The sequence below is a fragment of the Anolis carolinensis genome, chromosome 2, assembly GCF_035594765.1.
Source record: "Anolis carolinensis isolate JA03-04 chromosome 2, rAnoCar3.1.pri, whole genome shotgun sequence".
Lineage (NCBI taxonomy): Eukaryota > Metazoa > Chordata > Lepidosauria > Squamata > Dactyloidae > Anolis > Anolis carolinensis.
Window position 1 is genome coordinate 32287009 of NC_085842.1, and position 25821 is coordinate 32312829.

At 42.1% G+C, this 25821-nt stretch overlaps 1 protein-coding gene across 1 annotated transcript in view; it reads right to left on the reverse strand.

Moving 5' to 3' along the window:
- gabbr1 (gamma-aminobutyric acid type B receptor subunit 1) overlaps positions 1-25821 on the reverse strand; it is a 317954-nt gene that overhangs the window by 140591 nt on the left and 151542 nt on the right. The window contains exon 3 of the mRNA XM_016991794.2: positions 16717-16795. Within this exon, the coding sequence (XP_016847283.1) occupies positions 16717-16795 (79 nt within the window). The remainder of the gene's footprint in view (positions 1-16716; positions 16796-25821) is intronic.

The window sequence follows — 25821 nt, forward strand, 5'->3', positions numbered from 1 at the left end:
CTTAGTTCAATTGTTTTGGACCAATTCTAACACCTACTCAGGTACAATAGAACTGGAATGACTTACTAGTGCTACACCAGCCATTTGCTCTCAGCCTTGAGTGGTGGTTTACCAACTGTGAAGTGGAGGCTGGAAGGGAACAGCTCATGTACCATGAAGAATTCAATTATCGAGAAGGCTCAATGTGAACCCACAACCCCTCTGCAAAATGGGTGACTTCATCTGTTGGTGAGTAATTCTGATGCAAAGATCTAGCATGATTGCCTGGCCTTAAAATGAACTTGCCCCATTCTCTCTTCATCTGAGTCATTGCTTGCATTTTACCTCTTTGAAGGTGAAGGAGCACTTGAAACAGCAATGTTAATAGGTGTTCAGTTCGGACAGTTTGGACAGATTGGCAACCTGATTCCCACATGACTTTCAGTCAGATGCCTCTGGGGGAACTAGAAGGAGGAGACAGCAATTTCAAATACGTCCTGCTTCTTCTCTCCCAAAACCTGACATTCAGTAGCGTGCTGCTGTTGCCAAAACTGGACCAAGACATTTTACTTTCTGATATGGAGAATAAGATGGAATCCTAGAGTTGGAAGAGACCACAAGAGCCACCCAGTCCAACTCCATTCTGCCATGCAGGAAAACACATGCCGCCAAAGCACCCCCAAGAGATGACCATCCAGCTTCTGCTTAAAAACCTCTAGAGAAGACTCCATCAGACTCCAAGGCAGCATATTCCACCGCCAAACAGTTCTTACCATCAGGAAGTTCTTCCTAATGTTTGGGTGGAATATCTTTTCCTGCAATTTGAATCCATTGCTCTGTCTACCTCACTTGGTTATATTGTGAGGGTGAGAACTGGGCGCTAGTGTTTTGAAAAGGACCTGCACAGTTGTGTGTGTGTGTGCGTGTGTGTGTGTGTGTGTGTATGTATGTATGTATGTATGTTATGGAGGCAGCTTGGTAAATGAAGACAAAAGCCAGGTATTGGCAAAGAAGGTGGAATTGAGAAAGAGAAGAGAACAAAATTAAGGTAGTTCATAGAAGGCATTATCATTAGGCAGGAGAGAAGGGGAGCTGCCCTTAATCACTAACACCACCAGTGTGTCCAATCTAATAAGCGCAATGCATTTAAGGAGGGAAAAGTTAATTTAAAAGACACCAAAACACAAGGTTACTGAAATCATTTACAAATATTTAAGCTGTTATTGCTGCCGGATCATCCAGGACTCTGCTTTGTTGACTGCACATTGGATCCCCGGAGATATTCACTGCCTCTCCTAATATCATGGCTGGCTTAAGGCTTTCTCTATCTGAGATCGAGCAGCAAATGGTTCCTCATGCAAAGCATCCAGAAAAGTTAGCATTTGCTTCCCCCTCCCTCTGTCAAGTTATTTTTGCAAAGAAAGCAGAAAATCCCATAAGCACCCCTTCCCATTATTGGCAAAAGCAAAATCTCCTAACATTCATTAAAAATTAAATTGCTAACAATTTTCTTCCCTTTCATGGCAGCCAAAATTTGCTATCTGGGATAGCTACTCTAACTATTCCTAGCCCTTCACAACATAATAAGCACAGAAAATGAAGTTTTGTTCCTGTCTTGTTGTTAGGAAGGAGAGCGAAGGAGCAAACCAACTCCCTTAACCAGAGCAATTCAGCAATCATACAGAGAAGAAGGTTTTCAAAATCTGCCTCCTAAAGTTTTAAGTTTAGTTTGAAATGAGGTAGCTGTACTTAAATGGAGGCCATATTATAGGACGGTGACTTCTTCATGGATAAGGAGTTTGGAGCCAGTGCAATTTCCTCATGTCACGCAACACTTGTCCGTAACATAGGTACAAGACAGCTAGGAGCCATTTCTGTTGAGCTTATCTGTCCCTGTAAAGAAGAAACTCTCCTTCAGAGGGATGGAAAAGCTCAAGAGAAATGGATTTTTAATGTTTGGAGGAATTGTCTTAGGGGAAAATCCTCCTCCCAAAAGACAGAAAAGAACAACAGGTTTGAGATGTTTGGGACAAGTGTTACAGGAAAAGATTTTACGGCATGAGGAAGAAGTCCCAGCAGGAAACTCTGTTGTTGTTGTTAACAGCTATCAAGCCAGCTTCAACCTACGCTGATCTTATGACTCAAGTTCCTCCACGATACCCTTAGCCTTGTCATATAAGGAAGGTAAATCGCAATTGCGTCTGGATAATAATGCCTTCTATTGGGACTCAGTGCATGATATTATCGCTTTTCTATTGTTCCACGGGAAACCATTTAAAATGTTTTTGCTCATACAAAATATTTGTTATCAGCCTCTTTCTTGTTCTGGCCACATTGTGTTTTACAGCAGAGCTTTCCAATCATTTCATGTTGCTGACACACTTTTTAGATATGTATCTTTTCATGACACAGTAATTCAGTTTTACCAGCAAAATGGAGGTTAAACCAACCCCTTACATGCACAAATAATGAAATGTATGGGGACTCATCATATCCCATGAAAGGTTTTCATTTATATATATTTTAAAATGTATAATTTGGAAGATAATACATTTATTTTCTAAATGCGGTGGGGATGAGAGAGGGCCTTCTCAGTGGTGGCCCATCAGCTTTGGATTGCTCTCCCGAAGGAGATAAGGCTAGCCCCCACCCTCCAAGCCTTCAACACACAATTGAAGACATGGCTTTTCCAACAAGCCTTCGACCATATTTAGTTTCTCTACAAATACATACGAGGATGTTCGGATTCTCTATCAAGCACTTTGCAGGTCTGAGATTGAGTACTGCTGTTTTTACCTACAGCAATTGCAGTATTTTACTGCTCTTAATCAGGGGGTATTGTGCAATTGTGATATTATGTTGGGTGTTTATTGTTATGTTTTGTTTCTGCACTTTTTGTATTTTGCATGTTGCACCTTGAGTGCTCTGCCAGGAGTCCTTCTGGGAGATGGTGCCAGGGTACAAATAAAAGATTATGATTATGATTATTTGAAACACAACAAAATGAGTCCACGGCAGACACTCTGCTGGCTGTTGTATTGGATCACACGTCGGACACTTCCCAAGTGTCTAGGACTGTGTGATGTTTCGGTGAATAATGCGTGCAGATCCCAGTAAGGTGGCCTTCTGCAGCTGGCAGATGGTGATTTTGTCAGCGTCGATTATGTTTAAGTGAAGGCCAAGGTCTTTAGACACTGCACCCAGTGTGCCAATCACCACTGGGACCACCTTGACTGGCTTGTGCCAGAGTCTTTGTAATTTGATCTTTAAGTCCTTATATCGTGTCAGCTTTCCCAGTTGTTTCTCTTCAATCCTGCTGTCATCTGGGATTGCAACATCGACAATCCATACTTTGTTCTTTAACACGATTGTGAGTATTATTATTATTATTACATTTCCAAGTTTTTTGTCATTTCTTGTTACGTTTGCATGACACACCTACATATTGCAGCCAACACACTAATGCAGTGGTTCTCAACCTGTGCATCCCCAGGTGTTTTTGCCTACAATTCCTAGAAATCCCAGGCAGTGTACCAGCTGTTAGGATTTCTGGGAGTTGAAGGCCAAAACATCTGGGGACCCACCGATTGAGAACCACTGCCTAACATATTGCGCCACACATTTTGGAAAACTCTGATTTACTGTGTGCAAGTTGAATTGTGCTGCTATGCTGATTTTGAGTCATCAAGTGTTGGTCAGTGGTCACCTTCTGGAGTCTCTGTAGCTACAACACGTACAATGTCATGGCACAATAATGCTTTATTCTCTCTCTTTCTCCCCTTCTTTGTTCTCTCTTACACAAGTGCTGCAGTAGGATCAGGATGCACAAGATCAGGGTGGAAGAGAAACACAAAAGAGGGCAGGGGTTCTGGGCTTTGACTTTCTGCTTGTCCCCTTTTGTGTAGGAATAAAGCCCGAGCTTCCTTCTACAATGCCATGACTGCAAAAACATTGGGAGGAAGGAGGGGAGGTGGTGCAGACTTTTCCTCCCAGGGTCCCCAACTGCTTTTTGATTTTGATTGGCACTGCTCTCCGGTGGGAGGCCACTCGCTACTGCTCTTTCCTCCTTCTCTCCTCAATACTTGTCAGAAAAGGAACAATGAAAAGGGGCAGGGATAATGCTGGAGGTAGTAGTTGGGTAGGCAGTCTGCCTGCAATAAGGTTTTGGTGCTAGGGGTGCTGTAATTTCAGAATAGTTCTGATTGTTCACAAGGAAAGACAGCACTCCTGATTGCATAGCTTTTTTACAGGCACCAAAATTGTAGCCTCATGCAACAATGCTCCCTGTAATTCACAGCCCCACCAATGTCTTGCAGATTGAGGGACATGGCCTCCTTGAATGATCCTTTCTCTTTATCAATAGCAAATAAAAATCATCTATAACACAGCCCACCTATGTTTTAACAACCTTAGCCTTAACCTTAAACATGTCCACTTTAGGAGGTTGGCAATGAAAACTTTCTTCCACACAGGATTGTACTTAACTTCTTATGATTTTGAAGAAGTAAGCTCACTTAACAAGCCACCATGTCCTCAAAACTACCTTAACCATAATGTGCTCGGTTTCAGAAACCGGCTCTCATCATTATAAGTGGTGTCACCAAGGGGAACCTTCAAAGAAGTCACGGTCCCCAATCAGCAGAATGAGAAAGAAGCCCCAAATGCAAGCTGAGTTGGCTAGCCACATTTTGAAGCAAGTGACCTAATACACGTTATTCCCCATAGAGCCCCCGCCGCCAATGTGACTATTAACTCCGGAATCTAAAATTACCTAATTGTATCACTGGATTTTGTGGAGGTCTTAGCGGGTGGTTTGGTGATGAGTAATAATAATGAGAAATGACTGGAAGGCAGTGAGATAATGAACAGTGCGTTAAAGAATGCTCTAGGCACTGGGAACCGTGTGTTAAAGATTGTGAGGAAGGAGAGGCAAGAATGGCTGGTCCCACTATTAGACTGAATGGGACAATTGCCTCACAGAGCTGTTCTGAATAGTGTGAAAGGGCTGCATTGTGAAAGAGAGTTACTGATAACAACAAACTGATTAAGGAGATGGGGAATATGCTTAAGGGACTTCCCTGCCTTCTATGACAAAATAACGTGGCTGGCTTTGGACAGTATACACTTTGATTAGAAGGACACTACAGTATGTATTATTCTGCAGCATAATGTCTCAGGCCAGTGTGGTCCGGCCCACGTCCTGTGGGCCGCATGTGGCCCACCAATTCATTTTTGTTGTGCCTTGCCCTTCTTACTGGAAAAATATTTTAATTATGTAACAAAATATTAATAGGGTTGTTGTATGTCTTTCGGGCTGTGTGGCCATGTTCTAGAAGCATTCTCTCCTGACGTTTCGCCCACATCTATGGCAGGCATCCTCAGAGGTTGTGAGGTATTAAATATTAATATTTTAATTATGTAATTCAATATTAATTATGTAATTCGTTTTCTTTTTGGAATGTCTCTGGCCCTCACATTCCTATACTAAAGTTTGATTGTCCCTTGGGTAACTAGAGGTTGGACCACACTGTCTTAGGCTATCCTTGAAGGCAAAATGTTTGTGCCCACCTGTATGCACATAACAAGGAATCCAAATTCTTGATCGATGTCATCCCATAGCTGATCGTAAAATCTTAGATTTGGAGGGGACCACAAAGGCTATCCAGTGCAACCTCCTACTTTGCAGGATTGTATAACTAAAACAGTCCTGAAAGATGCCAATCCAACTTCTATTTAGAGACCTCCCAGGATGGAGATCCCGTCACCCTTCAAGACAATCCATTCCATTGTTAAATAGCTCATACACTAATGTTGTCCTACTAATGTTGAGGTGAAATTTTCTTTTCTTGTAATTTGAATCCACTCGCCCATATTCTAGTCTCTGGACTGAAATCCAGGGAACTCAGGGAATTGACAACTGTGAAATGTTAGTGCAATACAATGTTGTCAAGGTCCCTGCTGACTGGGGAAGATGGGAGTTATGGTCCCATACATCTGGGGTGTACACGAGATTGGAAGTTTCATTAAAAACATGAACTAAGTCTCTCTTGGAAGAATGCAAGGAAGATTTTTTAAAAATCCTTCTCTGGCTGCTCTGCTACTGTAGGTTTTATTTGTGCCCTGACTGAGCGAAGCCAAATTTAAAAGGGAAGGAACAGGTGTGCTAATCATAATGTACCACAGGAGAGAACCTGAACCATGCATGCAAATCAAGTAATTATTGTACAGCACACTGTGAAAATGTCTACTGGGAACTGAGTTTTTTTCATAGGCACATTACATGAATTATACAAAATGGTTTGGGGAAAACAATGAGCAACTGATTACCATCGGTATCTCACAGGCAGCTTTATTCTTGTGCTCACAATGTGGCTGGATTTATGTATGGCTGCTTTCTTAACAGGACTGCCAACTTTTCAAGTGGCTCCTGAAGCTAACAGCAGCATGATGAATGTGCAATGGTAGTGTTTGTCTCCACGTTATGGTAGCTGGGAGTCCATTGGGGCATGCAAAGCGTTCCTGTGAAGACAGTCATAATGTTAGCACAAGAAGGTTGGGGAGACGGAATGAATCTGTGCCACATCTTAGAAACTAACTGATTTAGTTTAGCATTAGTTTTTGTGGATTCTCTTCTCTTCTTCAGATGCTCTGATGGGATATAATACAGATATTTAATCTGTAAGAATGGGATGAGAGTCTGGATGGGATCCAAAATGATATAAATACAATAGAGTCTCACTTATCCAAGCTAAATGGGCCGGCAGAAGCTTGGATAAGCGAATATCTTGGATAATAAGGAGGGATTAAGGAAAAGCCTATTAAATATCAAATTAGGTTATGATTTTACAAATTAAGCATCAAAACAACATGTTATACAACAAATTTGACAGAAAAAGTAGTTCAATACGCAGTAATGTTATGTTGTAATTACTGTATTTACGAATTTAGCACCAAAATATCACGATATATTGAAAACATTGACTACAAAAATTGATAATCCAGAAGCTTGGATAAGCGAGGCTTGGATATGTGAGACTCTACTGTAGTGACACTGGCAATCAACTTTCAAAGAACTGTGTTAGAGGATACAGGTCTTTTAAGCAGTTTAACTGTTACAGTAGAGTCTCACTTATCCAACATTCGCTTATCCAACGTTCTGGATTATCCAACGCATTTTTGTAGTCAATGTTTTCAATATATCGTGATATTTTGGTGCTAAATTCGTAAATACAGTAATTACTACGTAGCATTACTGCATATTGAACTACTTTTTCTGTCAAATTTGTTGTATAACATGATGTTTTTGTGCTTAATTTGTAAAATCATAACCTAATTTGATGTTTAATAGGCTTCTCTTTAATCTCTCCTTATTATCCAACATATTCGCTTATCCGACATTCTGCCAGCCCGTTTATGTTGGATAAGTGAGACTCTACTGTACTTGTGAAATTCGAAGATACTATATTATGCTGACCTAAAAGTCATTTCTCTTGAAAGAGCAACATTTTCTAAGGATAATCTTCTTATTGTCTGTATAACTGTGATGAGATCTGCATATTAATAAATGTAGGATGCCAAGAAGTCATTATCTCTCTTCAAATATTGCAACATGGCTATTATCATGTCTCCTCTCAGCCTTCTTTATTCCAAGCGAAACATATCCAGCTTCCTCAGCCGATCTTTGTAGCCGGTTTCCAAACCTTCGATTATTTAGGTCACCTTTCTCTGGACACTTTCTAGTTTTTCACACTGTTGGCTCATGTTCAGCTTGTGGTCTACTAAGATTCCAAGATCCCTTTCACATGAATTGTTTTCAAGCCAGGCATCATCCTATACCTGTACATTTCATTTTTATTGTCTAAGTGTAGTATCATACATTTCCCCCGTTGAAATTCATTTTGTTCATTTTGGCCCAGCTATCTAATCTGTTATGGTCATTTTGGATTCTGATCCTGTTCTCTGATGTATCAGCTGTCCCTCCCAATTTGGTGTTATCTTCAAATTTGATAAACATGCTTTCTTTTCCATATAAATTCTTGAATCAGCAGTTTGATGGAGAATGAGTCCTAGCATTTTATCCAGGTGATGGATATTAACCAGAGAATGTAATGGAGTGATCTAATAATGACCTCAGGTAGTTGATGTGTTGGACATGATACAGCATTCTCTGTCTTCTGATTATCATCCAACTGGTCTGGGATGTCATAATCATCAATAATATTCCACATTCAAGGAGTTCAAGTGGGCACACATTGTCCTTCTGCCCATTATTATTATCTGCACAACAGCTTCTCGAGGTACTTTGGGCTGAAAGGTAGTTACTGGCCTAAAGTTAGCCAAGTAAGCTTGGCAGTTGTTGGAAATAGCAACCTTCTGAAGCCACCACTGTTGGTTTGTTATGTATATAATTCAGGTTGCTTATTGTATTGTATATGTGTGTATAGGTGTGCAGTCTTCATTAGCTCTATCTTGTGAAAGGGGCTGCGGATTACATGACCAGATCCAGGATTGTTCAGGACTCCATTTTAGTAGAACCTGTATGCTTACAGATTTTAGTAGAAACAGATGTATGCTTTCAGACACCAGTAGAAGCAGAGCCATTAGACTTTCAGACTAGATAGCGACTCTATTAGATTCTCAGAACATAGAGATGGCTTGGACTTTGGACTGTTGATTATAAGAAAGATGCCCTGTGTCATTGACACAGAGAAACTACTTCAGATCCTAACTGGATTGATAAGCAAAGTACCTGTATGCTGAATACATGAAGTTTGTGCGTAAACCAATTATGTTACTTTTAAAAGAAGCCTACTTATTTTTGTCTCTTGAGAGTATGATTTAAACCAAGATGTTTTAAGGGAAAGTAGACTTCTGAAACTCTGCTATATTTTTTGTGTTTGTGTATTGGCATATCTTTGTCCCTAACAGTTCAAAGATATATCTAGGTACATCAGTTTAACAGCTGAGAAACCTAATTGCCTTGCATGAATGCCATTTGGTTATGCCAAAAGGTTATGACTTCTAACAAGTTCATGCCTTTCTAACGACCATAAAATCTCCAAAAGGTTATGGAGATTTTCATTTTCCAAAAGTGGTCAAGTGGAGATTTGAACGTAGATCAATCAATATTCTCACCACTGTACTATGTATGAAAACTTGCTCATTCAAATACATACCATTGTCTGAAGCAATTGATTTTTAATGCAATGGTTTGGTTCTTATTAAATGCCCTAGGGTTGGGGTGACCTAGAAATTTTTCAAAATAAAGATATCCAGTCTCCAGCCATCAAAATGTTATGAGCAGAATTACTGCCGTGTTGGATCAGATTACCGGCCCATGTCGTCCTAGCATGCTGTTCCCAGCAGTGGGCAGTCAAATGCCCCTGGGAAGCTAGAAAATAGGGCACGATGGAGATAGTTGTCCCCTGTTGTTTGTCCCCAGGATCTGATCATTATGTTCACTGTAATGAAGGGAAACTGCTCAGCAGCCTCCTTGACAGAGACAATTGCCATGTAATTAACAGCCATTCAAGTCAGTTTCACTTCCAGACAAAGATACAGCAAACCACCAACCACATTTTTTTCCATATTCATTAAAGACATTTATCTACACCGAGGCAGGAGGGAGGAAAAAGTCAAAGAAGGAGCACAGATTTCTGCTATTGTTGTCGGCTCAACTGAGTTCTGAAAAGCTTTCGACTCCATCTGGCCTCCTGAACCAAACCTTAAATTGCCACCATGTGGAAGCTGAGGCAAACATATGACCTTATCAAATCCAATCTCTCAGTATGATTAAAGAACAAACAAACTGGTGCTTTGGACTGAGAGAGAAGAATAAATCAGGGGTGTCATGGCAGCTCTGCAACACAGAAAAAACGCCTGCTTTCAACCTACACGTCAACCAACTGCAAGCCTTCCCTTTCTTTTTTGTTTTTCTGTTTGGTTTTTGACTGGGCTGAATGAAAAGACAAATAAAGGTTAACACTGAACTAGATATTTGGCATTAGGCTGTGATATGAAACTCAAATCTGAACCCACTCAGCATCTACAAAACAGCAGAGAGAGAGCAGGAGCTGAAGGCTTTCATGTAGATCAGAAAAACTACGCCAGTTTCAGTCTAAAAAAGTAATAGTTGGAAAAGCCCAAAACAGCCATCCAGTCCAACCTCATTCTGCCATGCAGGAAGACATAGTCAAAGCACTCTTAGCAGATGCCCATCCAGCCTCTGTTTAAAAATACCCAGAGAAGGAGAGCCCCACATTCCTTGGCAGATTATTCTGCTGTCTAAAATGTTGTTTAGGTGCATTATGATTCAGCACCTTGGATACTTCCTTTAAAGCAATGGTTCTCAATGTGTGGGTCCCCAAATGTTTTGGCCTTCAACTCCCAGAATCCTAACTTCTGGTAAACTGGCTGGGATTTCTGGGAGTTGTAGGCCAAAGCACCTGGGGACCCACAGGTTGGGAACCACTGCTTTAAAGCTTTGACTTAAACTGATATGGAAACCACCACTGCCACTGAATTGAAGGGAGTTGGACTAGATAGCCCATGTGGGGTTTTTTTACAACTCTATTATTCTATGATTCTATGAAGGTGTCGCAGGGAAAACCTTGAGTTCTTCTCTTCATTTTCCAACAGCCATTGATGTAACATTTGGGAAGAAAATAGCATACAGGCACAGCTTTATCACTGGTCCCAGCAGCTGGAGAGAAGACCTCCCCTCATATTCCCAGATAATATCTCAAATTTCAGAAAAGCAGGGTGGGACTTTCAATTTATTTATTTCCTGCCTTTTATCCAAAAGTTCCACACTGGGAATGCGTACTCAGCAGCTGAGTAGCAAAGTACAAAGGCAGATGTCTTCACTGTGCCTGGTTGTGATCCCCAGGTTGTGCCAGTCAGGTTTTGTATGATATTGTTTCTAGCACCCAGTTTTTGCTTGACAGTCAAGTAGTGCTTCTTGAAAGTCAGAGCACGGTCGAGAGTAACTCCCAAGTATGTTGTGTGCTGCAATGCTCAGTGGGATTCCTTCCTAGGTAATCCTCAGAGCTCAATATGCTTGTCTGTTCTTAAGGTGAAAAGCACACATCTGGATTTTAGATGGATTAGGGATCAGCTAGTTTTCCCTGTAATAGGCAGTAAAAGCACCTAAAGCTTCAAAGAGCTTCTGTTCAACCATTTCAAAGCCCCCTGCTTGGGCGGTGATGGCACGATCATCAGCATAGATGAAACTCTCTGTCCCTTCTGGCAGTGGCCGATCATTTGTGTAAATGTTAAACATTGATGGGGCAAGCATGCTCCCCTGAGACAGGCCATTCTTCTGTTTTTGCCATCTGTTTCTCTGGCCCTGGAATTCAACAAAAAAGCTCCTGTTCTGTAGCAGATTTCCTTTGAAGCAGGTGAGGTGGTAGTCCTTTGTGATATTATAAGTTAGCAACACCAGAGGCACTCCAAATGGCCAGCTACTGGTCAAAGGACATTTAGCATAGTGCCAAATTTTTAACTTTGTGTTTTTAAATACATTACAACTATACCCTCAGTTTCGCTTCTGATATGATAAATAAATATCCAAAAGTAGAAATGGGATAATTCATATAATGAGTCACACTATTCTGGTTCATTACTGTTGATGGTGACTGGAAATAGAGTGGCCCCTTGGTGTCCACTTGGATTTGGTTCCAGGACCTCTTGTGGATATGGAAATCTGTGGATGCTCAAGTCAAATTATATATAATAGTTATGTAAGATGGAGTTCTATCTATAAAATAGCAAATAACTCAAACAAGTGCTGAAGAGAGCCTGAGGATTTGTGAAATGGTAGAAGTTACAGTAGGGCACGCCGACATATTAGCATAGTGCTTGGAGCATGGCAAATCAAGATTTGTTTGGGGGGAGTTTATTTTCAAAAAGTTTGAGTCTCTGGATGCAGAAGCTTTGGATATAAAGGGTCAAGTGTAGTTCTCTGGGGTATCAGTTAGGATTGTTTTCTAGTTCTGGAGATGCCAGAGAGTGATCTAGGGATCTTCTGCATTCAAAACATGCACTCTGCCACGGAGCAATGACCCTTCCCTCCTCCTCCTGCTTTTGCCTCATTTATAATTCTCTCATTCCCCGATATGTGTTTCCCATGACAACTGCCCAAAGAAAGAGAAAAACAGGAGAACTGAAGAGGTTGCAACAGAGAAAGGGTGCTGCCTGGAGATTCTGAAAATTGTATTTCAAAAGTTTGGCATACAATGTCCTCCCCCTAATGAGAGGGTGCATAAAGAAGCAGTGCATCCAAGCTCTGCCTATATGACAGCAAAGGAAACAGCATTTTCTGCTACAGTGCTCTGCTTATGACATGACTGTCACTATCTCTTCTGCATTAGAACAAAACTTTTCTATTTGTCCAGGCATTTTCAGTGTGGCTCGAATGAGCCTTGACTTTGAAAGTTTTAGGACTCACTGAACCTAGCCAGGTTTCCAGTTAAATAATTATTAAAACATATTCATCAATGAAAGTAGCTAAAAATCCAATGGGATTTAGGCTGCATCAATAGGAGTATAGTGTCTAGATGGAGGAAAGTCATAATGCCACTCTATTCGTCGTCTTCATCATGGAAAGAAGTGACAAGTGGAGTGCCGCAGGGCTCCGTCCTGGGCCCGGTTCTGTTCAACATCTTTATTAACGACTTAGACGAAGGGTTAGAAGGCACGATCATCAAGTTTGCAGACGACACAAAACTGGGAGGGATAGCTAACACTCCAGAAGACAGGAGCAGAATTCAAAACGATCTTGACAGACTAGAGAGATGGGCCAAAACTAACAAAATGAAGTTCAACAGGGACAAATGCAAGATACTTCACTTCGGCAGAAAAAATGGAAATCAAAGATACAGAATGGGGGACGCCTGGCTTGACAGCAGTGTGTGCGAAAAAGACCTTGGAGTCCTCGTGGACAACAAGTTAAACATGAGCCAACAATGTGATGCGGCTGCTAAAAAAGCCAATGGGATTCTGGCCTGCATCAATAGGGGAATAGCGTCTAGATCCAGGGAAGTTATGCTCCCCCTCTATTCTGCCTTGGTCAGACCACACCTGGAATACTGTGTCCAATTTTGGGCACCACAGTTGAAGGGAGATGTTGACAAACTGGAAAGCGTCCAGAGGAGGGCGACTAAAATGATTAAGGGTCTGGAGAACAAGCCCTATGAGGAGCGGCTTAAAGAGCTGGGCATGTTTAGCTTGCAGAAGAGAAGGCTGAGAGGAGACATGATAGCCATGTACAAATACGTGAAGGGAAGTCATAGGGAAGAGGGAGCAAGCTTGTTTTCTGCTGCCCTGCAGACTAGGACACGGAACAATGGCTTCAAACTACAGGAAAGGAGATTCCACCTGAACATCAGGAAGAACTTCCTCACTGTGAGAGCTGTTCGACAGTGGAACTCTCTCCCCGGGGCCGTGGTGGAGGCTCCTTCCTTGGAGGCTTTTAAGCAGAGGCTGGATGGCCATCTGTCGGGGGTGCTTTGAATGCGATTTCCTGCTTCTTAGCAGGGGGTTGGACTAGATGGCCCATGTGGTCTCTTCCAACTCTACTATTCTATGATTCTATGATTCTATGATTCTATTCTGCTTTGGTCAGACCTCACCTGGAATAACACTGTGTCCAGTTATGGGCACCTCAGTTCAAGAAAGCTATTGACAAGGAACATGTCTGGAGGAGGGCAAACCAAAATGATCAAAGGTCTGGAAGTCAAGCCCTATGAGGAACTGCTGAGGAAATTGGGTATGTTTAGCTTGATGGTTGAGAGGGGGCATGATAGCCATGTTGAAATATGTGAAAAGATGTCATAAGGAAGAGGGAGCAGGCTTGTTTTCTGCTGCTATGGAGACTAGGACTCTGAGCAGTGTGTTCAAATTACAGGAAAGGAGATTCCACCTGAACATTAGGAAGAACTGTTCAACAGTGAAACTCACTGCCTTTGAGTGTGGTGGAGGCTCCTTCTTTGGAAGCGTTTAAACAGAGGCTGGATGGTCATCTTACAATCATAGAATAATATTTATTTTATTTATTTATTTACAGTATTTATATTCTGCCCTTCTCACCCCGAAGGGGACTCAGGGCGGATCACATTATGTACATATAGGGCAAACATTCAGTGCCCATAAGCACTTCGAACCGAGACAGAGACAACAGACAGACAGACGCAGAGGCAATTTAACCTTCTTCTGAGGGGATGTTCGATTCTGGCCACAGGGGGGAGCAGCTGCTTCATCATCCACTCTGATGGCACTTCCTCACTTCCTCATTCCAACGTTGTAAATTAGTTAAACTTGCCTCCCCACTTTTATAAGTGGTACCTTATTTCCTACTTGATAGATGCAACGATCTTTCGGGTTGCTAGGTCAGCAACGAGCAGGGGCTATATTTTATTTTTAATTGACGGGTGCTCACCCCGCCACGGGCTGGCCTCGAACTCATGACCTCATGATCAGAGTGATTTATTGCAGCAGCTGTTTACCAGCCTGCGCCACAGCCCGACCCTGCTCTGGAATACTGGGATTCATAGTTTGGTCAGTCACAAGCACTCTTTGGCAGAGAAGGTGAATGATCTTATCAAATTACACCTCCCATGATTTTCTACACTGAGGCCTGGCAGTAAAAGAGGTGTCAAACTGCACTAATTCTACCATGGAGATGCACCTTCTGTTATATTTCCAAAGCAATTTCATTTGAGAAATGTTCTCTAGTTACTTTCAAAATCAACTTTGCAGGGTATATTTTGAGGGATCTTAAAAATTGCAATATTGGGAGGACCAAAGGATCAAAATAGCTTCTGAAGGCATTATGTGGCTGGCACAATTCATAACAACTGAGACTTATCTTCCCTCAAGCAGGAATTTGAGGAAAGGAGAGATAAGGCACTTCTGAAGGTCGAGCAGCAGTTGAGCTGAACCCCCACAACCACTGCTGCCCCAACAACCAATTGATTCAAATCTCTAGGGGAATAACGACGGGTAAGTAGAAGTTGCCTTTTTAATATTATCTGCAATGCTCCAGAACAAGACTCTCTGGGGGAAATGTGGGAATGTCAAAATGGCAGTCATTTCAGAGGAAACAGCCTCAGATTGGAGTAAAGCAGCCAAAGCTTGCTTTAGTGCCGCATTTGTGTTCAGGGTATGTGTGTGTGTGTGCTGCACCAAACTGAGTAAAACAATGGAAGATTTAAACGAGTCTAAACAAGCTACAAGTTAGTACCTCAGATGTTGCCAAAAACCCTAGCATCATAGCATGATGCCTTATACAAAGTCAGGCCATTGGTCCATTTAGCCCAATTTGACAGCTCAGACTCGTAGCAGTGGTTCTCCTGGATTTCAAGCACGATTTTACTCTTAACCCAACCTGGAGATCCTTGGTATTTCCTAGTAGTTTCCCATCTAGTTACCAACCAAGCCCAACCCTGCTTTGCTTCTGAAATCTGACAAATTCATTTTAAAGTAGGCAACCCATCATTTAGGTATGCTAGATGAGTATTGGATATCTACTAACCCCATCTCACATGCTTCCCTCCTTTCTCTGTCTAATAAAATAATGTGCACCAGACTTATTGCACAACTGAGAGATAACTCCTCCCAGTCCATGCCATGTTCTCCTACATCACTACCACGGTGTTGTAGCAAAGTGGTCGTGCAATGGGTTAAACCCGTGTGCCGGCTGGACTGCTGATCTGAAGGTTGGGTTGCTGACCTGAAGATTGCTGGTTCAAATCAGCAAGACAGGGTGAGCTCCTGTCTGTCAGCTCTAGCTTGTGGAGACATGAGAGAAGCCTCCCAGCAGGATGGTAACATATCCAGGCATCCCCTGGGCAACGTCTCTGTAGACAGCCAATTCTCTCACACCAGAACCGACTTGCAGTATGTTCTCAAGTCGCTTGTGAAACAAGAAAAATAAAACTACCTTACTTTAAAAAATTTGGGGGGAGTTGTTCTTGAAGTAAGGTAGTTTTCACATAAGTTCATGACCTCTATTGCAATGGAGAAACATAAAAACATATTTTTGTTCCTATGGAGCTTCGCAGTTCCAAAATTTAAAATAAATAAAAATACAAAAGGAAACAGTAATGGGAAAGTAGAAAACATTTATGGCTTTACTTATGGTATTTCTCTGACTGCCACTGGGGAATTGAGTGACATGAAAAATCCACTTCCAAAACATGCCCCCAAAGACCTTCCCTGGTACAGAGGATGAGCGTGTGCAGAGAAATTACAGATGAATTATGTCATTTTTACTGTTTTACAAAAAGTACTCTCGTTTCACAAAAAGTACACCTTGAGTCATGTTATAGGACCCATAGGCACCAGTAGGCAAAGAGCATCAGAGATGGTGTGTAAGTGTATGTGATAAGGTCCTAGGTGTGTTCAGGAAGGTACAAAGGTGCCTCTAAATATGTCCCATTCCAAAAAAATAAATAAATACAGCAGTAATGCTTTCTTGAATGAGAACACCAATGGGACTTTGCAAACTTGATAATTTAGGGAAGGGATGGGCAAAGTATGACCCATGGGCTGTGTGAAGCTTCTAGGGCTGCTTTTGTGACTTTCAGGGCTCCATATGAGATTGTTCAAGGAAATTGTTCCAGACATTGTTCAAGGATTATGGGAGAAATAAATTATAACATCTGGAGGCCCAACGGTTACCAAGGCTTGCTCTAAGGGGCAGGCACACAGAAGCAGAAAAGATAAAAGAAACCTTACCTTCTGTAATGTTCAGGTGAAGCGCTCCATACCCTGGCTGTGTTATTGCCAGCAAACTCAGTACTAGGAGAAGTGGCATCTGAGGACAAGAAGAGAAGGTTGTCTTTACAGATCTAATGATACTGCAGTTCAATAATGTCTGTCTATACCTCATTGTCTGCTCTAAGCGTGATATGCTGTTTGAAAACTATAACAAAATTATCTCCATAACCTACATTTCATGCATTGTGCACAGGAAACCTCAATATGTCCTCAAAAAATGCAAATAAAGCATGTGTTGTCGAAGGCTTTCATGGCCGGAATCACAAGGTTGTTGTGTGTTTTCCGGGTTGTATGGCTATGTTCCAGAAGTATTCTCTCCTGACATTTCACCCACATCTATGGCAGACATCCTCATAACCTCTGAGGATGCCTGCCATAGATGTGGGTGAAACATCAGGAGAGAATACTTCTGGAACATAGCCATACAACCCAGAAAACACACAACAACCCAAATAAAGCATATTTTGTGTACATGGACAAAATCAGCATAATTTATTGTCTTGCTGCTAGCACCCAAAGACCCATAATACAGAATAGGTTTAATCACTGTCATATATCCAGTTTAAACCTCAAAGAATGGGACTAGGAAAGACCTCCTTTTGCTTTGAGATCTTGTGCAGTGTTCACTGTCAATTCAAGGAAGACATACTAAACCAGAGATGTCAAACTCCTTTTCATCGAGGGTTGCATCAGCCTTATAGTTGCCTTCAAAGGACCGTTGAATCCATGGATGGAGTATCCATGCTTACAGTGGGCAAACTATAATTTTTTACAGAGAGATTGCTGGTGCCCTTTAGTTTTGACCCAATTTGGATCCCCAGATGTTATTGAATGACAACTCTTTTGATTATCCACCATGCGAACTAGGGATAATGGGAATCGCAACCAGACAGCACTTGTGGCTCTGAGATTGGGAGAGGGTCAAATGCCATTTTGCAGATATCATATCTGCAAGCCGTGTATCTGAATTCATAGAATCATAGAATAGTAGAATTGGAAGAGACCTCATGGGCCATCCAGTCCAACCCCCTGCTAAGAAGCAGGAAATCGCATTCAAAGCACCCCCGACAGATGGCCATCCAGCCTCTGCTTAAAAGCCTCCAAAGAAGGAGCCTCCACCACGGCCCGGGGGAGAGAGTTCCACTGCCGAACAGCTCTCACAGTGAGGAAGTTCTTCCTGATGTTCAGGTGGAATCTCCTTTCCTGTAGTTTGAAGCCATTGTTCCACGTCCTCGTCTGCAGGGCCGCAGAAAACAAGCTTGCTCCCTCCTCCCTATGACTTCCCTTCACGTATTTGTACATGGCTATCATGTCTCCCCTCAGCCTTCTCTTCTGCAGGCTAAACATGCCCAGCTCTTTAAGCCGCTCCTCATAGGGCTTGTTCTCCAGACCCTTGATCATTTTAGTCGCCCTCCTCTGGACGCTTTCCAGCTTGTCAACATCTCCCTTCAACTGCGGTGCCCAGAATTGGACACAGTATTCCAGGTGTGGTCTGACCAAGGCAGAATAGAGGGGGAGCATGACTTCCCTGGATCTAGATGCTATTCCCCTATTGATGCAGGCCAGAATCCCATTGGCTTTTTTAGCTGCCACATCACATTGTTGGCTCATGTTTAACTTGTTGTCCACAAGGACTCCAAGGTCTTTTTCGCACACACTGCTGTCAAGCCAGGCGTCCCCCATTCTGTATCTTTGATTTCCATTTTTTCTGCCGAAGTGAAGTATCTTGCATTTGTCCCTGTTGAACTTCATTTTGTTAGTTTCGGCCCATCTCTCTAGTCTGTCAAGATCATTTTGAATTCTGCTCCTGTCTTCTGGAGTGTTAGCTATCCCTCCCAGTAAGCTCCACTATCCTGACTAAACAGAACAACCTGCAGCCTTCCAGATGTTACTGTATCACAACTCCCATCAGCTGCAGTCATGATGTCTCATAATGAGGAATACAGGAGTTGGAGCCCAACATCTTGAGGCCACATAAAATGACTGCATTCGGCCCCTGAGCCTTTAGTTTGACACTTGCCTACTAAGCTAAAAGAATCAGTGGTCTACCCTCCAACAGTTCACAGATGAAACCAGAATGTGAGTAGCAAAGCAACAACAAAATGGCATCAAAGTTTTTTTAAATTGTGTCAGAAGCGACTTGAGAACATACTACAAGTCGCTTATGGTGTGAGAGAATTGGCTGTCTACAGAGACGTTGCCCAGGGGATGCCCAGATGTGTTACCATTCTGCTGGAAGGCTTCTCTCATGTCCCCACAAGCTAGAGCTGACAGACAGGAGCTCACCCTATCTCACGGATTTAAACCAGCAACCTTCAGGTAGGCAGTCCAGCCGGCACAACCCATTGCACCACCGTGGCTCATTAGTGAATGGTAAACATTACTAATGAGCAAGAAAAGTTACCAATGAGCAAGAATACAAAGCTAGGAGAAAGCTGTGGCAGTTTGCTTTTGCCTTTGTCCCACCTCTCTCTTCCCCTGTCTGAGTACAAGCTATTTCTGGACATTGAGCTCAGTTTGCAGAAAGTAAAGTAAGCTGAGGGTAAAGGGGGAAAGTGGGAGGAAAAGAGAGAAAGTGGGAGATTTTGAAAGTGGCCAAAAAGTGGGACAGAAGACTGAGATTGTCCCTGCCACATCAGACAGTTGGAGAGTATGTTTCCACAGTGTGAGAGCTAGAAAGCTGCCCAGAGTAACACGTGTGGCCAAAAACACATTTTGTGCTTACACAGAGAGAGTACAAAAGGACAAGATGCACACAGCCCTGCTTCTAACCTGGGTAACATTCAATCACATCTTGAGTTGTTATTTTTAAAACAGTATTTTAAATAAAAGAATAATAATAATAGTAATAATACTTTATTTATAACCTGCCCTATCTCCCCAAGGGGACTCAGGGTGGCTCTGACTTGCGGCTCAAGGAGATGTTATTTACTGTAGGAAAACCCTGTCTGCTCCTGCTGGAAAGAGACAGTTTCTTTCTTAAAAATTAAAACTTCCCACTTCCTTACCTGTTAATTCCAAAACATATTAAAACAATAAACAACAACAATTGATAGCTGGTAAAAAAATCTTAAAAATAGAAAAAATCTAGTATGAGACCCATATTTCTCCTGGTTTTCTACCTTTTCCTCCCTCAAGGGGGTTCAAGGCACTTATTCTGACTCCAATAATTTTGATCCTCAAATAGATATGTTCATTACGATAGGGGGGAGAGGTTCTGGAATATTTAATCTAAAATTATAATTTTTAAAGAAATGTTACTGGGTGTCTGTTCTTCCATTCAGAAGGTTTATGAATGGAAGATTTTCCACTCCATATATTCCTCACATTCAGATTGTATTGAAAGTGTTTTTTTTTCCCAAAGGAAGAAGTCAACAGAGCTCCAAATGGATTTAAGCACATCAGTATCCTAGCAATTGTTATTATCCTGCCCACAAGAGAAAACACCTGAGTTATCAGAAACATTCCTTGAATTTTTCCATAGTTTAGATAAATTGGTTTCAAAACACAATTGATTGTGAATTGCAAAACAACAACTAGGGGTCATTTTTTACTTTTGGTTTGGGGGGAACCTGCAGAAGGCAAGGGTGGGAATCATATAGTTTAATGCCTTCAAGTTGTTTCTGACTCATGGCAACTCTAAAGCAACATTATCACAGGGCTTCCACACAGCTAAATAAAATCCTATATTATCTGCTTTGAACTGGAATATATGGCAGTGTGGACTCAAATAACACAGTTCAAAGCAGATATTGTGGGATTTTCTGACTTGATATTCTGGCTTATATGGCTGTGTGGAAAGACCCTGGGTTTCCTTAGTGAGATTTGTTTAGGTAGGGTTTGCCACTGCCTTCCTTTGAGGCAGAAAGTGTGACTTGACTAAGGTCACTATGGGTTTCCATGGCCGAACGGGGATTTGAAACCTGGTCTCCAGAATTGTAGTGCATCACCACATTAGCTCTGTATGGGGAGATATGTCAGAGTAATTTACGCAGCACAGCAGCAGTTGGATGGAGTCAGAGGAACGCAGCACGAAGAGACATCAGAGACGATGGTAAAACTATATACAATTTTTACTGAAAGCAGTAATAAAGACAAACAGACTTGAAGACAATGGACACAGGACTTGACTTCTCAGCAGACAGCACTCGACTCAGAACAGAACTGAACTGATGCAATCAGCAATGCACAAACACTTGTGTCTGGACACTCCCCAGTTCCAGCCACACATCAAGGACATCACAGCTTCTTAGTAATTAACTCTTTACAGACTATAGTACACTCTGGATGATGCAATCAGTATGCAATACAGGCAAGACACAAATTTCATTTAAACACTACCAATACACAAATCCCACATTAACAAGATACAGTCCTTTAAACAACATAGATCTTAGCTTTAGCTATAGACATAATTTTGTCAGTTCTGTCCTCTGCAACAGAGGCTGGTATTTTTTGCAGTCTCCTATTCATTCACTGGGATGACCCTGCTTAGCTTCCAAGAACAGATGGGATCAGGTGCCTTTATTTAGGCTCCTTCTAGCCGTCCCTAAGAATCAATTTGACTGAAGGTCTTTTGGTCAACCAGAACATCTGAGCACTTTTCAAAGGCAGCCCTACATAGAGTGTACTGCAGGAGCCCAAATGGAATGTGACCAAAGCATACATTACTGTGGCCAGATCAGTTGGCACACCACCTTCAACCATGCTGGGGAAAATGGAAGGAAAAAGAAAGAGGGGCTGATCAAGGGCAAGATGGATGAATAGTATCCTTGAAGTGACTGGCTTGACCTTGGAGGAGATGGGGCTGGCGACGGCCGACAGGGAGCTCTAGCGTGGGATAGTGCAAGAGGTCATGAAGAATCAGAAGCGACTGAACGAATAAACAACAACAACAAATCCTTAACCAGCAAATGCATTCCTAGTCATGGCTGAACCTGAGGCTCCGGGCTCAGGGTTGAACTCAGAATACCTCCAAATTATGGACCTTTGTCTTCAAGTGGGGTGGGAGCCTGTCTAGCACAGGTGGATCTCTTATTCCCAGAGATCAGTCCATGGTCTTCTCTGCATTCAAACTGTTTGTTTCTATCAACTCCATTAGTGTTACCAGGCATACTGGTATATAGATAGATACACATATAAAGGTAGATAGAGATTGCAAAAGCTTGCAAGGGGTCAATGCCTATATATCTGTAGGAGACTTTAACAAATATGTCAGGGGAAAATGCTTTCATAAGATTAATGAATATATATTTTTCTTCTTCCTGACTTGCAAGGGTGTCTCTCTTTTCAAAATATTCCCTTGATTAAGAGCAAGGGAGGCTTTGTAAAAGTAAACACACTGATAAAGGAGGAGAAGAGAGAAATAGATCACATATTGCAAACAATAGCCTGCAGGCTCCCTTGCGGACCTTGACGTTGACCCGATTATAAGCCAGGAGAGGCTTTTTCAGCTCATAAATAAAGGCTGAAAAACTAAGCTTATCTTCCAGTATATACGGTATTCTCTGAAACCAGCCCTTCAAAAAGGGACAGAGCCTCTACAACCGTGTCTCTAAGAGCCCTTCCACATAGCCCTATAACCCAGAATATCAAGGCAGAAAATCCCACAATATCTGCTTTGAACTGAGATATCTGAGTCCACATTGCCATATATTCCAGTTCAAAGCAGATGATGTGGGGTTTTCTGCCTTGATATTCCGGTTATATGTCTGTGTGTAAGGGCCCTAAGCCTCATCCCAGTGCGCCAATCCAGAAGGACGACACAGTCGATGATATTCTTGTTACCTATTCATATCTACTAAAGAACCAAAATACATCTTGGACAAAACACGCATGCGTTCAGCTGTGCTCCATTTCTCAAAAGACGTTTAAAGCCTTTAAAAAGAATTCTATCCCGGAAAGGATGGCAAATATGCTCTAGATTGAAAGTACTAGTTCACACACTTACATGAGTCATTCCCCCCTTAATTTTGCGGCGTATTAGTAATATGTTATTATCAACCCAGCCTTCATACTGATAGACTCCTTGCTATTTTCATAGCACAAGGGGGTGGGGGGCAAGCACAGAATTTCAGCAGAAAAGCAATGCTTAACCCTTTCTCCACATTTCATGTTTCTGGTTCATTGCAGGCTGCTCCGGGGCTTTGGGGAGATTCGGATGCACCTCTCCTTGCTCTCCTTCTGTCAGCAAGTGAAGATTTTTCCAATGTGACAAGGTTTTCAGAATTGTCTGATGGTCTTTAAATGGTGAATCACATTGTTCTTTTTTAACTTTCTGTCCTTTAATCTATATACGGGAGCCCCCGGTGGCGCAGTGGATTAAACCCTTGTGCCAGCAGGACTGCTGACTGAAAGGTTGGCAGTTCAAATCTGGGGAGTGGGGTGAGCTCCCGTCTGTCAGCTCTAGCTCCTTATGTAGGGACATGAGAAAAGCCTCTCACAGGAAGCGAAAACATCAAACATCCGGGCATCCCCTGGGCAACGTCCTTGCAGACAGCCAATTCTCTCACACCAGAAGCAATTTGCAGTTTCTCAAGTCACTCCTGACACACACACACAAAATCTATATACATAGATTAAAAAGTGAAAATATGTATGTATGTATGTATGTTTCAGGATGTACTCCTGAACATACTTGAATACGGCCTATTTTATATCCGCATGCACTGCTGCATTTTATGGAACTTTTCATCTTATTTATATGGGCTTATGTGATGTTTTATGTAAAACTGTTGTGTAAATATCTATTGCCATCATTTTATATGCTTATGTATTGTGTATTTTATGTGTACTGCACTTCGGAGTGCTTCTGTGAGCCGCCCCAAGTCCTTTCAGGGAGACACATAACGATCATGATTCAACCTAAAATACTGGCAGGGTTGGCTGAGGGGCTAATAGGGGATGACAGGAGTTGTAGTCGAGCCACATTAAGACAGCTGCGTAAATCCCACCGATGATGGACCTGGACCAAATTTGGTACACATACTCATCATGATCCAACTGAAAACACTGGCAGATGGAAGTTGGAAGTTTGACACCACTTGACCTGCCATGAGTCAATGCTTTGAAATAATGCAATTTGAAGTTTTCAAGGTCCATAGTCTTTTCTACCAAAGAATGCTGCTGCCTAAACTAATTACAATGACCAGGATTCCACACCATTGAGCCACGGCACTAGAAGTAGTGTCAAACTGCATTAATTCTACATTGTAGATGGATTGAGAAAAGGGCCTCTCCTAAGGATCTCAAGGTCTGGCAGGCTGATATGTAAAGACAGAATTCAATTTTTTAAAAAACATGTCTCAAATACCAATAGTGAAGAAATGAAGAGTTGTGTTTCTGACTCTAAAGCAATCCTGCCATGGGAATTTCTTGATCTAAAAATGTATGACTTTCTCAAGGTCACTCATGGCTGAGAGATTTTTCGAACCTTCTTTTCCAAACTGTGTGTTTTGATGCTTTAATGTGGCAGCTGCAATGTGTGGTTGTGTCACGGAAACCTCTGAGTCTATGTGAAATAAGCAATAAATCATATATTGTAAAAGAAATGTAAAAGAAAGCTTTCATGAGATGCACTATGCCCCAAAACATTTCATTATTACAATTTATGTAGGTGTCCATCACACTTATAGGGGGTTGGCTTAACCTCTGGTTTGCTAGTAAAACTGAATTACTGTGTCATGAAATGATGCATATTTAAAAGTACACCACCAATTTGAAATGTTAAAAAACTCTAAAATCAGGACAGTAAATAAAGATGTGTTGTCAAAGGCTTTCATGGCCGGGATCACAGGGTTGTTTTCCAGGCTGTATGGCCATGTTCCAGAAGTATTCTTTCCTGAAGTTTCGCCCACATCTATGGCATGCATCCTCAGAGGTTGTGAGGTATGGAGGTTTCGCCACTGTATAATTAATACAGTTTGACACCACTTTAACTGCCCTGCTACAATGTTATGGAATCCAGGGAGTTGTAGTTTGGTGAGGCACCAGCACTCTTTGATAGAAAAGGCTACAGACCTTTTAAAACTACAGCTGTCATGATTCTATAACACTGAGCCATGGCAGTTCAAGTGGTGTCAAACTGCATTACTTCTACAGTGTAGATGCATCCAGGGAAGTGCTGCTGCTGCTGAAAACAGTCCTTCCCCATAGCTGTTTTCCCTTAAGAAGTAGATATTTTTTCTTCCACATAAATAAACTAAAATAACATTAAAAACAAATCTTAGGTTTTGAATACAAGCATCTGTGTGCAATGTGTTGCTTGGCCCACAGAGCAAAATGAGTGGAACATGCTGTCCAGAGGACCAGCTGTTTCAGGCTGCAATCCCAAGCACTGTTACTTGTTGTCTTTCATTCCCATAGAACTCAGCAGAATTTGCTTCTCAGTAAACAAAAGACAGAATGATAGAATCATAGAGTTGGAAAAGACCTCAAGGGCCATCCAATCCAATCACTCTCAACGGATGGCCATCCAGCCTCTGGCTCCAAAGGAGGAGACTCCACCACACTCTTCTTTTTTCTAAGCTATTTTCCCAATGGAGGGGTTAGCATTGTGGCTGTCATTTCCACAGGGCTTCTCTCATGTCCCCGCATGGAGCTGGAGCTGATAGAGGGAGCTCATCCATGCTCTCCCCAGGTGGGATTCGAACCTGGCAGCTTTCAGGTCAGCAACCCAACCTTCAAGTTACGAGGCTTTTAACCCCTAGGCCACCGGAGGCTCTTAGGTCTCAGGTTGGAAGCACGCATTGATGGTGTCCATCCATCTTTTCTTTGGCTGTCCATGGGGTTGTCCTGCAATCTCCACATGTAGTGCTGTTTGTGCTACTGATGTTGGTTCTCTTCTCATGACATGGCTGTACCACCATAGATTTTCTTCTTGCATTTTCTTGCTGATCACTTTTATATCTAGTCTTTGACGGATGTCATCATTTGGCTGTTAGGAATGGTGGGAGTTGTAGTCCAAAATACCTAGAGGGCCAAAGTTTGCCCATGCGTGGTCTAGATCCAGGAAAGTCACGCTACCCCTCTATTCTGCCTTGGTCAGACCACACCTGGAATCAC